The following is a 14,102-nucleotide window of genomic DNA, read 5'->3' as shown; positions in this document are numbered from 1 at the left end:
AATAAGAGAAGTCTGACTTTCATTAGGTGTCATATCTCCTTTACTGTGTAGGCAATAGTCTCAAACAATGACCAGAGAGACTGAAAAGAGGGCACAAATTAACATGTGAAATCCAAAGAGGAGAAAGATTTCAACGTTTTCTAATTGAAACATTCTCACATTTCTCTTACAATGGAACATTGCTCTTATCTTACTAAGGCTCTAGGAGGCACGATCAGAATAGCTGGAAAGGACCAGAACCAAAAACTCAAGTTAGGCAGGATTTTGTAGACTCCTGCAATGAGTCAGACAACACTCAGGGCTGGAAGAACCAAGAGAATACTACAGTAAGCTCTACGAAATGTGAAGTAAGTGAGCTTTGATCCAAAAAAGCAAAAGCTAGTGCTGTTGCTTCATACTTCCTGGTCTGTGTGAGCAGGCCATGGCAAACATGTTAAGTAGCCAGGAAGGCCTCATACAGAGGTAAGAAGAAGTCAGACATTATGTGCGGAGCATAAGAAGCAACTGTCTTTCTTACATTTCTATTAAGGGTCTATTACCCTCTGGTATGTGGCTGAGGACTTGCCTCTCTATAATATCATCTTCTTAACATGTTTATAGCACAATATTTGGCTAATGCAACAGTCACTTCTTCGATATTATGATTAGGTAAATATTTGTTATTATATCTATGTGGACATACTTGCAAGTCAAGAATTTTGTATTGATTGTTTCCTTGTTCATAGGACTGTTTTTCCTGTAGTTAATAGTTGCTTTGCTTTTCATTTGTTAGTAATGACAATTCCCCCGCCCCCCGAAATGCTCTAATAGATCTAACAAATGCCTCTCTCAATATTTCTTCCTAAAATCTCAAACACATCATCATATTATCTATTAATTCCACCTTCCTTCCCTGTAAACCTTTCCTCCACAGCTAACAGTCTTCTATTTTCAATGCAAACTGGTTCTTTTCTAGGCCTAGTAGTTCTCGTTATGGGATTTTCTTTTGCTGTTCCCATGTGTTAGATCCTTTCTTTCCCAAATCCTATGCCTTTGTCTTTGTTGATTATGTCCTCATTTGGCCTAAGCATATGTTCCAGATGCTTCCTCAGAAAGTGTACATGGGAGGTAGAATTTTAAAGTCTTTGCATATCTGAACTATCTTTATCCTATCTTTACATTTTAATTAATAGTCTGGCTAGATATAGGATACTAGGTTGAAAGTGATTTTTCCCCAGAATTTTGAAGGTATTGTTCCACTGTCTCCTGGAATCCAGCACTACTTCTTCAGAACTCTGATGACATTTTGAATGTTGTTCCTTTGTCTCTGAGCTATTTAAATTTTGTTTCTAAAAGCTTTAGGATATTCCTTTTAACTTGGATGCTCTGAAATTTCATGATGATACACTTCAACTTGAAGTAATTATTAAAATCATTATTCTTTAAAAAAAATTAATTAATTAATTTTTTGGCTGCATTGGGTCTTCATTGCTGTGCGCGGGCTTATTCTAGTTGCATTGAGCGGGGGCTACTCTTTGTTGCGGTGTGCTGGCTTCTCATTGCAGTGGCTTCTCTTGTTGTGGAGCACAAGGCTCTAGGCATGTGGGCTTCAGTAGTTGTGGCACGTGGGCTCAGTAGTTGTGGCTTGTGGGCTCTAGAGTGCAGGCTCAGTAGTTGTGGCACACGGGCTTAGTTGCTCCGCGGCATGTGGGATCTTCCTGGACCAGGGCTCGAACCTGTGTCCCCTGCATTGGCAGGCGGATTCTTAACCACTGCACCACCAGGGAAGTCCTAAAATCATTATTCTTAACACAAGATTAGAGTTTACCAATCTTGAGACATGTACTCTTTAGCACTGGTAAATTTCCTGTATTATTGCCATGATAATCCCCTTTGCTCTCTTCTGCTCTTACTCTACTAAACCTATTGGTCAGATGTTGGACTTCTAGATTGATCCCCCCTAATTTTAGTTCTTCTCTCCTATTTTTCATCTCTTTCTAGGAGACTTTTCTCAGTTTTATCAGCTAACCTCTACTATATTTTTTCTATCATATCATCTGAATTTCTTTTTCATGGCTTCTTTCTCTTTTATGCATACATTTTCTCTTATTAGAAGGCATTAATTGGGCTTCCCTCGTGGCGCAGTGTTTGAGAGTCCGCCTGCCGATGCAGTGGATGCGGGTTCGTGCCCCGGTCCGGGAGGATCTCAAATGCCACGGAGCGGCTGGGCCCGTGAGCCATGGCCGCTGAGCCTGCGCGTCCGGAGCCTGTGCTCCGCAACGGGAGAGGCCACGACAATGAGAGGCCCGCATACCAGTAAAAAAAAAAAAAAAAAAAAAAAAAGAAGGCATTAATTTTATTTAAAAAAAAAGTTTCCCAATGCTTTTTGCATGTCTCTGTTTTCTTCTTTCTTTTTTGTTTGGTTTGATCTCAATTTCTCTTTTTCATGGTGGTTTTTCTTAAATCTTTGGCTGTCCTTTAATATTAGAAGTAAGACATCAACTGGTGGGCTTTATTACTCTATGGTAATCCAAAAGTGAGAAATTATTACTCAGGAATTCCTAAATCTGGAGGTCTTTTCTCTAGAGTATTTTAATTTCTTTAGAAAAGAATTATCCCATTTCCTTGAGGATAGAATTAATATACTTTGTTGCCAGCATTAGGAAAACAAAGCAGGACACAGGGCTGCAGGTCTCACTGTTCAGCTTCATACTTCACTCATTCTCTGCTCCTCTTGGTGTTTCAGATTTGCAGCCTTTCAGATTTCACTTTTTGCTAAAAATAATCCTCCTGGCTTCTATGGTCGAAGGGAAAAGAGGGCAGAAGCAATATGAAGTACAGAGGAGACTTAGGGATCCAACTTTCCATAGCAAACCTCCAATGAATCTTTCTGTTTTCAGGTCTGATGCCTGACTTCTGCTTTTTCCAATAGTTAGTACCTCCAAAGTCCAGAGGCTTTCAGGGGATAGGGGCCCTGTAAGGCAAATGTTCTGCTTCTTGCTGGTATTCCTCTCTGTTCCATTTAATTTCTGCTGTCTAAGTAAGTCAGTTACCACTTCTCTATCTACTTTTGCTCTCTTGTTTGTTATTATCTTCTCTCCCCTCTATCCTTGTGGGTTAATGCCATTTTTATTCATTTCAGTGGAGATTTAGGAAGGAGTGGTGTATTATCAATGAATATGCTAAGACTATGTTTGACCATCTCATTGCAACTGAATTAAATGTACTGAGGGTAGGGTCTGGAAATTTGTTTGGGAAAAGGAAAAGCCTCAGGTGATTCTGAGACCAGCCAGATTTGAGAACCGCTGTCCTAGCTTATTTATCTTTGAACTAACTAAGAGACCAGTAAACTAAAATCCTAATAGTTCTATTGTCCCTAAATTAAATTCACCAGAAGACAAATGAGTTTATCGAACTGACCTGTGAAAAGAGTTTGAGGAGGAAGTGTTTGATCACTAACTTAATCTTTAGTAAAGCTGAGAGGACAAACTTGAAGATAATATGTGAAATCTGCTGAGGATTAGTAAAACTGTAATGGTAAAATTACAGTTACGATAATAGAAAGGCTTAAATTGGCAATGACAGAGGCCATATGGGATTTGATATGTGGAGCACCAAGGCACAAAAATGCTCTGGCAAAATCTGAGGCTTGGAAGGGAAGCCACTTCTTGCTTTTCTCAAGGACTCACTGCTAGACCCAGGTCTGGTTGCCCTCCTGGTATATCCACTTGTCTAGGGATGACAGGTTGTGGACAGCTAGACATGGTCTTGGAACACTACCCCAAACCAAAGGGGGTGGCCAGAGAGCCCAGAGGATGTCCAAAGTAGGTCATGTAAACAAAATGTATGTCTTTATAGAAATTGTTGGGCCCAGGGGCTGCTGCGTAGGGCCCCTGCAGGGATGAAGAGGCTTTCAAAGGTTACCAAAATAACTCAAAAACTACTGGAGATCAAGTGCAGGGAAGGAGAGCGGTTATACCAAACTCTGAAGGTGCTGCTATAGACAAGGCACAGGTATTATGGGCTACACGAAGGGTTCGAAACTCTGTTAGATAGCCAGCCTTTCAAGGAGTCTTACATGGACCCCACGGCTTTTACATTAAGCTGTAAAATAAAGGCTCTGGGCTTTGAAGCCCAGAGTTTGAGGGTGCGAAGAAGGCAGGCTTTTATGAATATTAAAGCAGTCCCTAATGAAGTTACAGTTCAGTGTATTTAAGTTTTGTTCATTCTGATCAGTCAATGGCTCCTTATATAGAGCTTTCCAGAATAGTGTGAAAAAGTCAGTACCCATAACAATGATCAGAAAGTTAGTAGGCAGCTGGATAAGCCTAGATGTTAGATCCTCTTTCAGACTCAGCTTTTCTATTCTAGGTGCTTGCATGGAATCATGACAAAATGAAATCTTACAAATGAATGAATACGATCCACCCAGGCATGATGGAGTTTATAACTTTTTTTTCAAACAGAGGTATTTCTCATTTTTGATGGCTTGGATCTGAGAGTAGGACCTCTGATTTTAAAAAAAAGATTTTTAAGAACACAAATGACTTTATTCTAGCTCTAATGAACCGTGGGAAGGAAAGGTGCTGTACAAGAGTAAGTTCTGGCACCACTGTTGTCCCGACAGTAAAACTTTCACAGTGCTGATGGAGGCAACAGTCTTGACAACAAAAGGCTTGGTAGCGTCAGGGTAGAAAATATATTGGGCTGCTGAGGAGCAGGATGAATATACTTGGCCACTGAATGTCAGACATAATTGAACAAAAACATTTCGTAAAGTGACAGGAGATAGTGAAAGCTCAAGGGACAAATGCTCCTGCCACAGATGAGTGGCAACTATCAGACTGTCTTTATGAATATCACAAGGGAGTCTATAACTTTTTTAAAAAATATATTTTATTATTATTAAAAATTTTTTTTTGGCCACGCCACATGGCATGCAGGATCTTAGTTCCCTGATCAGGGATCGAACCTGTGCCATCGGCAGTGGAAGCGCCGAGTCTTAACCACTAGACTGCCAGGGAAGTCCCAAGTCTGTAACTTCTTGATCAGGTTTCATTAACATTTACGCTTTACAGGTACTTCAAGGGCTTTAAGACAGCAGGAGCAGTATCTGGTTTTAGTGGTAAGTGTTTTATCTATTCATCATTTTTATTCATTAAAAACACTGGAGGGAAATGAATAGATGAATTAATTACTAGTGTTATGTTTTTCTGAAAATGTGTTCAAGTTCTCTAACTCTGGTTTCCTTAGAAACAGTATTCCTTCTATGATCAGTGCCAAGGGTCCTTGTCGCAGTTGTCAAGCATCTGTCCACTCATACTCTTTTTTTCTTTTCCAACTTTCTTTAAATAAAATATTATATAAATACCCAATAAATAAGGAAGACAAAGTTGCTCTCAATGAAGGGAGGTTAGAGATGGGGTCTGGAATCAAAGGCCACATCTATAAATTCTTTGCAAAAAGGCTTAGGATGAGGCATTCGTAACTTTGAATAAGAAGATATATAAGTATATTCAAAAAAGCAAGCTTGATGATAGAACCTCTCAAAGGCTAGAAGCCTGTATTAGTTGATAATCCAGGGTCTAGAACATAGCTGACTGGGACAGAGGAGGTGTACAATAAACACTTTGTTCAAAAAATGAAGTTTCAAAGCTTCTTCAAGGTTCCATCAAGGGAGTTCCCTGGCGGCCTAATGGTTAGGGTTCCAGGCTTTCACTGCCATGGCCCAGGTTCAATCGCTGGCTGGGGAACTGAGATCTCACAACCTGCACTGTGTGGCCAAAAAAAAAAAAAAAAAAAAAAAATTCCATCAAAATAAAACAGTTGGGAGAGCTGTCTCAGTCAGCAGTGGATAAGTCTGTATGAACCACACTTTTGTCCTTAGGGACACACAGGCATGCCAGTGCATATTAACCCAAGAACCTCATGGCATTCCTTATCAGGAATCAACAAAGAAACTCTGACACCTTATTGACATGGGTATAAACAACATTCATAGGGGGCAAAGCCAGGAGGGGCCATGACCAGGCATTCTGTTAACCATCAGGGCCTCACAGATGCCCCGGGTAAAGCAGGCAAGAAACTGACTACGGAGAAGTAGGGAAGACAGGAAGGAGCAGGTTGGAGGACAGGTGTAGGCAGGTAAATACAAGAGTGTGGGAGACCAGAGTCAACGAGAGGCACAAAGCACTAATGCTGAGCAGGAGGCTGGCTGTTCACTGCATTGTTTCATAGGGTTACTCTCTACTGGTTTCTGGGAAGCACTGAGCCTACAGATATTGACCTATATAATGAGACAGAGGCGAGAGAATAATAGAGAAAAACCTGATACGGATGATGTGGTAGCAGAAGTACTAGGAGCACCTACAAACAACCTGACCAAGCAGAAAAGCAAGTGGACACAGAAATGTCTACTCACTGGAAGCAGAACAGTTACATATCTCTGCTGAACCTACTTACCTCTGACTTGCTGTTCTAGACTAAGGATGACTGCCACGGCCTGATGAAGAATGAGGAGTTTTGTCTGGGGTTTTTCACTCTTTAAATGAAGCTGACACATTCGACCAAGCTCTTTGAATGCCTCATTAATATCGCGCACACGCAAGCGTTCTCTGGCATTGTTGGCCATCCGCCTTTCCTTCTCCCTTTCTATCTTCTGTTCTGGGTTCAAATCCTCATCTTCATTAGTACTGCTGGAAGGCAAAGTAACAACAATGTCTATTAGGTTCGCTGTAAAGTAAGATATGCTTATTGTACAAAATTAAAAATTATAAAAATAAAAATGACCTATAAATTTTACCAAATGGTAGTAATAGCTACACTTAACATTATTGTATATTTCTTTCCAGTCCTTCCTCAATGCAAATATATATAGTTGAAATTATACCACATACATTTAAAAAAAATAAATTTATTTATTTATTTTTGGCTGTGTTGGGTCTTCATTGCTGCGCGCGGGCTTTCTCTAGTTGCGGCAAGTGGGGGCTACTCTTCGTTGCGGTGTGCAGGCTTCTCATTGTCGTGGCTTCTCTTGTTGTGGAGCATGGGCTCTAGGTGTGTGGGCTTCAGTAGTTGTGGCACACGGGCTCAGTAGTTGTGGCTCGTGGGCTCTAGAGTGCAGGCTCAGTAGTTGTGGCACACGGGCTTAGCTGCTCTGCTGCATGTGGGATCTTCCCGGACCAGGGCTTGAACCCATGTCCTCTGCATTGGCAGGCAGATTCTTAACCACTGCGCCACCAGGGAAGTCCCCCACGTACATTTCTGAATGCATTTTCATTGCACATTACAGCATAAAGACTTCTCCACACTACTAGTGAAACTCTTCATAAACATAATTTGAATGACCACATATTGTAGCACCCTGCTCTTCTAGATGTGATCAGCAGCATCAGCATTACTGCTTAAAAACTTTACTTTTTACATTACTGTAAAAACAGTGTTACATTACCGTTAGAAACAGAATCTCAGGTTCTGCTACAAACCTACTGAATCAGAAGCTGCATTTTAACAAGATTCATATGTACATTAAGGTTTGAGAAACACTGTACTATTATAGTAATGTATTACAGTTTGCTTATGTTCTTAAATATATTCTGGCAGTCCCCTGGTGAGGAGGGGGAAGAAAAGCTTAAGATGTGGAATGAGAGAAGTATCTCAGAAAATGACTATACTTTTTGTTCTGGAAGAAATATCATCATCAGTGGTGATTTTAAAACACGGGTGAACTGGAACAACTTTTTTGAAGGTTGTTCAAAATGAACCCAAAGCCTTAAAATGTTCATCATCTCTTGATCAGCAATTCCAACTTTAGAAATTCATCCAAAGGATATAATTAGAGATGTTCATAGAAATTTAGGTAAAGAAGTTGATCACAGAATTATTTACTTCAGAACAAATGGGAGTCCAATATTAGGAGATGGGTTAAATAAATCACAGTACATCCAGATAATGGTCTACTATGTACCCTCTAAAAATCAAGCTGTAGATTATGCTAGGTAAAAGATGCCAAACACAAAAGACTACATATTGTATGATCCCATTTACAGGAACTTCTAGAAAAGACAAAAGTATGGTAACAGAAAGCAGATCAACGTTTGCCAGAAGATGGGAGAAGAGGACTGGTTATAAATTGGCATGAGGAAACTTTTTAGGGTGGCAGAAATATTCTACATTATTAATGTATATAACTGTATACATATGTCAAAGGACCAAAACTGTACACTTAAAATTGGTGTATTTTATTATATTTGAATTAAACCTCAATAAAGCTGCCTAAAAACAGAAACAACAAGAAAAAAACATGTTGGAGAAAACACAGATAGATGAAAAGGTTTAAAACACACTGTTAAACTAAAAAAAGTTGAAATTATAAAACTTTTATCCAGTTTATCTCCAATTTAAACTGTATTTATGGGAAAAGATATTCCTTGAAAAGTAAACTGTAGTTAATTCTGGGTAGCGGAGTTTCTTGTGATTTTTGTGTGTGCTTTTCTGTAATTTTCAAATTTCTGTAATGAAAACAGACTAATTAATCAGAAAAGAATATCTGAGAAAAATGCTTTGGAATAACTTCTAGAAAATTCTATTTATATTTCAGAAATAAATTACTGAGCAGGGCCTCTTAGAACCTGGAAAAAAATGTACACAAAGAATTGGTGCTTCACCTCTAATACCTTGAGTACTCTAATAAAGAACAAGTAGAGCGGGCTTCCCTGGTGGCGCAGTGGTTGAGAGTCCGCCTGCCGATGCAGGGGACACGGGTTCGTGCCCCGGTTCGGGAAGATCCCACATGTTGCGGAGTGGCTAGGCCCGTGAGCCATGGCCGCTGAGCCTGCGCTTCCGGAGGCTGTGCTCCGCACCGGGAGAGCCCACAACAGTGAGAGGCCCGCGTACCGCAAAACAAACAAACAAAGAAAAAAAAAAAAAAACAAGTAGAGGGACTTCCCTGTCCAGTGGTAAAGAATCCGCCTTTCAATGCAAGGGATGTGGGTTCGATCCCTGGTGAGGGAACTAAGATTCCCACATGCCACAGGGCAACTAAGCCCACACGCCACAACTACAGAGCCCACACGCTCTGAAGCCTGCTCTGACCACAACTAGAGAGAGAAAACCCGCACACCACGAGTAGACAGATGCCCGTGTGCTGCAACAAAAGATCCCGCATGCCGCAACTAAGACAGGATGCACCCCAAAATAAATAAAATAAATAAATAATAAATCTTAAAAAAACCACAAGTGGACAACAGATTTTTACTAGCCAATTGTCAAGAATTTCATAAAAGTATTCTTTTGATAATAGAGAATCACTAGCTCTTTGACTTCAAAGAAACCTTTACAGATCATCTAGCCCAAAGGTTTCCAAAGGTGGCCACTCACTAGAATCTTCAAGAGCACTTATAAAATATAGCTTTCAAAGGTCCCACTGCCAGAGATGCTGATACAGGGAGCTCGGGTTCAGGGGCCAGGCACCTGTATTTCTAAAATGTTTCAGGAGTCTGTGCAGCAGGGTTGAGAACCACTGTAAGATCAGTAACCTCCCTAGGATTACAAGGCTAATGAGTGGCAGGGTAGTGACAAGAATCCAGGTTAGTGCTTCATGGAAGAAATCAAGAGCACATATCTAAAATTATTATCAACATAAGTTACCACAGTACCTTTACTGATGTTTACTGCATGTGAGACAGTGTGAAAAGGGCTTTATATGCATAATTTTCAGTTTATTCCCACAAGAATCCTAAACAGAAAGTCTCCTGTTAAGACAGAACCAAACCTCAGAGAGTTTAATAACTTGCCAAGGTTACTTGGCAAAATGTGATGAAGCCATGATTCAAACCAAGGTTAGCCTTATTTTGTCCAAAGGCTGTGTTTTAAATTTACTATTATTAACTACTAAGTATTGTTATTATTAACCCATTATACTGCCTTCTCAATTTCTGATGACCTATAACAGTGCTCAGCAAACTGGCCCATAAGCCAGCTACCTGTTTTTGTAAATAAAATTTTATTGGAAGAGCCACACCCACCTGTTTATGTACTGTCTTTGGCTGCTTTCATGATGCAGTGGCAATGTTCAACAGTTGCAACAGAGACTGTATGACCCACAAAGACTAAAATATTTACTATCTGGCCCTTTACACACGAAGTTTGCTGACCTATATAATGAAAGGATGAATGATGAGGAGAGATGCAAATTATTTCCCTTAAAGTTCTATTTGAATAATGAAACTATGAAAGAATTAAGATTCCTCAAAGGAGTGGACTCTGGATTCCCTGACTCAATTTTTATTTCTTCATGCCCTTGCACAACTGAGTACAATGCATATTAAAATGATAGTATTAGGACCTTAAGATTTAATTTTCCTCAAGAGAAATGTCAACTACTGAAAATAGTGAGAATGTCAAATGCAAAAGGACAACTTTTAAGTATGAGACTGACAGAAAGGACTATCCTGGTTCTTTTAGTTTGTAATTTCCTTTGTACCATAATTTAATACAAAGAACAATGTTTTAAATATAAATATCTATACGTGATATATACATACTACTGATAAATGGATATATACCAAGAAATAGGATGTACCACGAATATATCAAATTACCTACTTTTAATGTAGAACTAGAAGAAAAATCTGATGGAAGAATCTGGAAATAATTTGAAACTAATGTATTATGTGTCAATATCCATATTTCAAAGCAAAGTCAAGTCCAGTTTCTAGAAAACCTTCCCCGACAACATCAACGCATGTGGAGTACTTCCTTTTCCATACTCTTTTCAAAGTATTGTTTAAAACGTAAGTTGCAAATATCTTCTATAAAGAGCCAGAAAGTAAGTATTTTCGGCTTTGTGGGTCATCCAACCTACGTTGCAACTACACAAATCTGCCACTGCACTGTGAGAGCAGCCACAGACAATATGTAGATGAATGGGGTGTAGTGGTGTTCCAAAAAAACTTTATTTATAAAAACAGGCAATGAACTAGATATGGCCCATGGGCCATAGCTTGCCAGCCCCTGGTTTAAATCATACAAGAGTCTTACCATATACTTAGCCTTAAAATAATGTATTTGAATATTTACTGATGGGTTATATCTAAATACCTACACTTGTACAATTTAACTTGTTTTAGCTATTTTGTTCTCTAGCTGTCTTACAGACTATAAGCATTGATGGGAGAGAAGTAATTCTTTTTTATATGTAGACCCTAAAATATTGTGGGAAACATGGAAAACATAAACTTAGAGTCAGCTTCATACACCTCCCTTTTATGGATGCTATGAGGATTAAATGAGACAACACATAAAAGTCCCAACACAGTATCTAGAACACAGCTGACACTTAAATGCATGATACACTTCAATTTTCCAAGTATCTTCACCCATGGCAAATGAGTGAAATTTAACACCTGGATGCTAACAAATACCTTGTTCTGCCTCTAGATGAAACTTTGATATCTTTTTGGGAGGATTCATCATCTGATTTCATGTCATCTGATGAAGGAGGTTCATGAAGGTTTTCATCTTTCTCTTTGTTTTCAGTCTTGATTTCTGTTGGAACAACCGTTCCAGACTGACTTTGCAAGCCACCTAACAAAGAGGCAAAGAAACAGAATAAATGTCCAGACTCATTTATGAATTAGAATTAAGACAGTAAAAAGCTTTCTTGATGGTAAATATCCTTAGTTGTTATAGAGCTACTATAGAAATCTGAAGATGTAAAAAAGTAAACTATTCAGAGCTGGAAAAAGCACGTCCACAAACCTTAGAAAAAATTGCTTTTTAAAGCACCTGTATTTAAAAAAAAACAAGCCTGACCCTGATGGTGAGTCCAATGCTCATTTTCAGGCACATTTAACAATCAAACAAGGTAGGAGAAACATGATGCATTTTAAAAACTTCTAAGATGCTGTCAAGTTAAACGAAATAAGCTTTAACATTTTCCTGGACAAACACAATAAAACAGGCATCATGGTTAAATACAACTGGGAAAACTTTATCTTGGTGGTCTTAATACCACCTATATATTTGTACTTATTTATAAGGTCTGTTATAACATTGACAACAATTTGCTTTTTATAAGAATTGTCTGTCTCCCCAATTAAATTATAATCTTCTAAACAACAGCTACTATCACTCAGAGCTCTAAACATACTCAGAAATGTCTTTCTCAATTCCTCTAGGGACAATGAAGACTCAGCCACGAGGGGAAGTGATTTAGAAAGAGACAGGACAGGGACTTCCCTGGCAGTCCAGTGGTTAAGACTCTGCACTTCTACTGAAGGGGGTGCGGGTTCAATCCCTGGTCAGGGAACTAAGATCCCACATGTCACACGGTGCAGCCAAAAAAGAAAAAAAAAAAAAAAAAAAAGAAAGAGGACAGATGCAGGAGCTGGTAAGAAGATGACCAGTAAACACTGAACAACGGTTTGCACAGGGTTCCATACATCAATAAATATCTGTAATTGGCCCAGCTAAATGGACCAATTGGAACCCTAAATATTGACCCTGTATATTCACGCAGTAGTACTACTACTATTTGGAATTCTACCACCTAAGATGACTTTTTTTTTTTTTTTCTGTACGTGGGCCTCTCACTGTTGTGGCCTCTCCCGCCGCGGAGCACAGGCTCCGGATGCGCAGGCTCAGGGGCCATGGCCCACGGGCCCAGCCGCTCCGCGGCACGTGGGATCCTCCCAGACCGGGGCACGAACCCGCGTCCCCCGCATCGGCAGGCGGACCCCAACCACTGCGCCACCAGGGAAGCCCTTAAGATGACTTTTGATTCACAGATGTCAATCTGACTGTGAAGAAGGTGACAGTACTCCAAAATGATACCTCTGTATGCACTACTGCTGTAAATGAATTATATAGTTACCTCTGTAATTTTCTTGTGTTTTATGGTTCAAGTCTGTGCTTGAAGCAGTGACCGTACTAGACAGGACTGAATGATTGCCATTGAGACTGACAGAGTCTTCTCGATGAGTTCCGACCTAAAGTTAAAAAAAATAAATAAAAATGTTCATGGTGCAGTAATTGTTCAAATTCTTTCACTGGGTTTAATAGAGAAAACAGCTATCACGCATCTAAATTTAGCAACATTTTTTGGATGCCACTTTTCTGGTTTTTGGATTGTAAAAGACTCGACAGTAGTACTGTTTCTGAATAAAAATATTTAAAAAAATTCCAGCTTTCAAATTTTATATCCCACAGAGGGTTGCTGTGAGAAGCAAATGAGCTAATAGACAAAAAGCACTCTATAATCCATACAGCACTACATATTATAGCCTCTATTGTGTATCAATCAATCTAAAAACCTATTCCATATACTACCTAAAAATGTTAAAGTATCCATGAATTTGCATTTAGCAAAATACTGCTTTGTTCCAAGTAATATTATTTATCTATACTTTAGCATATCCTTTTCTTACACACAGTGTCTTGTTTTTTCTTCCTCTAATTGCTTCTCCTCAAAAATTTTAAGAGCAGCAAAAGCAATACAAAATTAAAATAACTTAAAATAAAAGTTCTACATTGCCAGGCAACAAAAATGCCATACATTTTTATTCTCAGTTTTAATCAGATTTAGACAAATCACAGTTAACTTGAACTGAGAAGGCATGCAAACACTACCAAGTGTTTTTAGCTACTGCAGTATTTTTAGAAAAACTGGTTACAAATGAACCAGTTTTTTTTTTTTTATTAGAACAACAGCAGATGTGGCAATTAGAAGATTAATCCTTTAATTAAATAGGTTTATTGCCTGGAGTTATACATGAGAACCACTGTTTTTCAACAAATCCTTCAATCCCAGTAAAATGCCATGCTTTGAATCCCTCTTGAGTAATTAATATAGCTTTTATCTTTCATGACTTTGTATGGATTTTACCCTAAGAGGTATAAATATCCCTATGCAAGTTTATCCTTTGGTTTCCTGTGAGCCAAACAAAAGAAACCAAAGCAAAGTTTCAGGCAATGCAGGCTATTGGTAGTGGATCTGATTAGAACATACCAGGTCTTCCACCCAACTTTTTAAGAAATGTCTGACCTCTACCTTTATTCTTATCTTTAATGTAGTTTTGAAAAACCCATTCAATGTATTCCATAGCTACTTTTTAAATTATCTG

The 14,102-nt window shown here is 39.0% G+C and overlaps 1 protein-coding gene across 16 annotated transcripts in view; it reads right to left on the bottom strand.

Moving 5' to 3' along the window:
• Window positions 1-14,102, bottom strand: part of TCF12 (transcription factor 12) — a 387,457-nt gene that overhangs the window by 8,538 nt on the left and 364,817 nt on the right. For 11 of the 16 annotated variants that reach the window (XM_027123115.1, XM_027123123.1, XM_027123118.1 and 8 more), the window contains 3 exons: window positions 12,854-12,968; window positions 11,403-11,565; window positions 6,442-6,674 (listed from right to left, as the gene is read on the bottom strand). In XM_027123115.1, the coding sequence (XP_026978916.1) occupies window positions 6,442-6,674; window positions 11,403-11,565; window positions 12,854-12,968 (511 nt within the window). The remainder of the gene's footprint in view (window positions 1-6,441; window positions 6,675-11,402; window positions 11,566-12,853; window positions 12,969-14,102) is intronic. The other 5 variants (XM_027123116.1, XM_027123120.1, XM_027123119.1 and 2 more) reach the window with 1 other exon arrangement.

The sequence above is a fragment of the Aethalodelphis obliquidens genome, unplaced genomic scaffold (assembly GCF_003676395.1).
Source record: "Aethalodelphis obliquidens isolate GAN/ISIS:26980383/991018 unplaced genomic scaffold, ASM367639v1 scaffold26, whole genome shotgun sequence".
Classification (NCBI taxonomy): domain Eukaryota; kingdom Metazoa; phylum Chordata; class Mammalia; order Artiodactyla; family Delphinidae; genus Aethalodelphis; species Aethalodelphis obliquidens.
The sequence above is the reverse complement of the archived record's forward strand: the minus strand, read 5'-3'. Positions and strand labels throughout refer to the sequence as shown.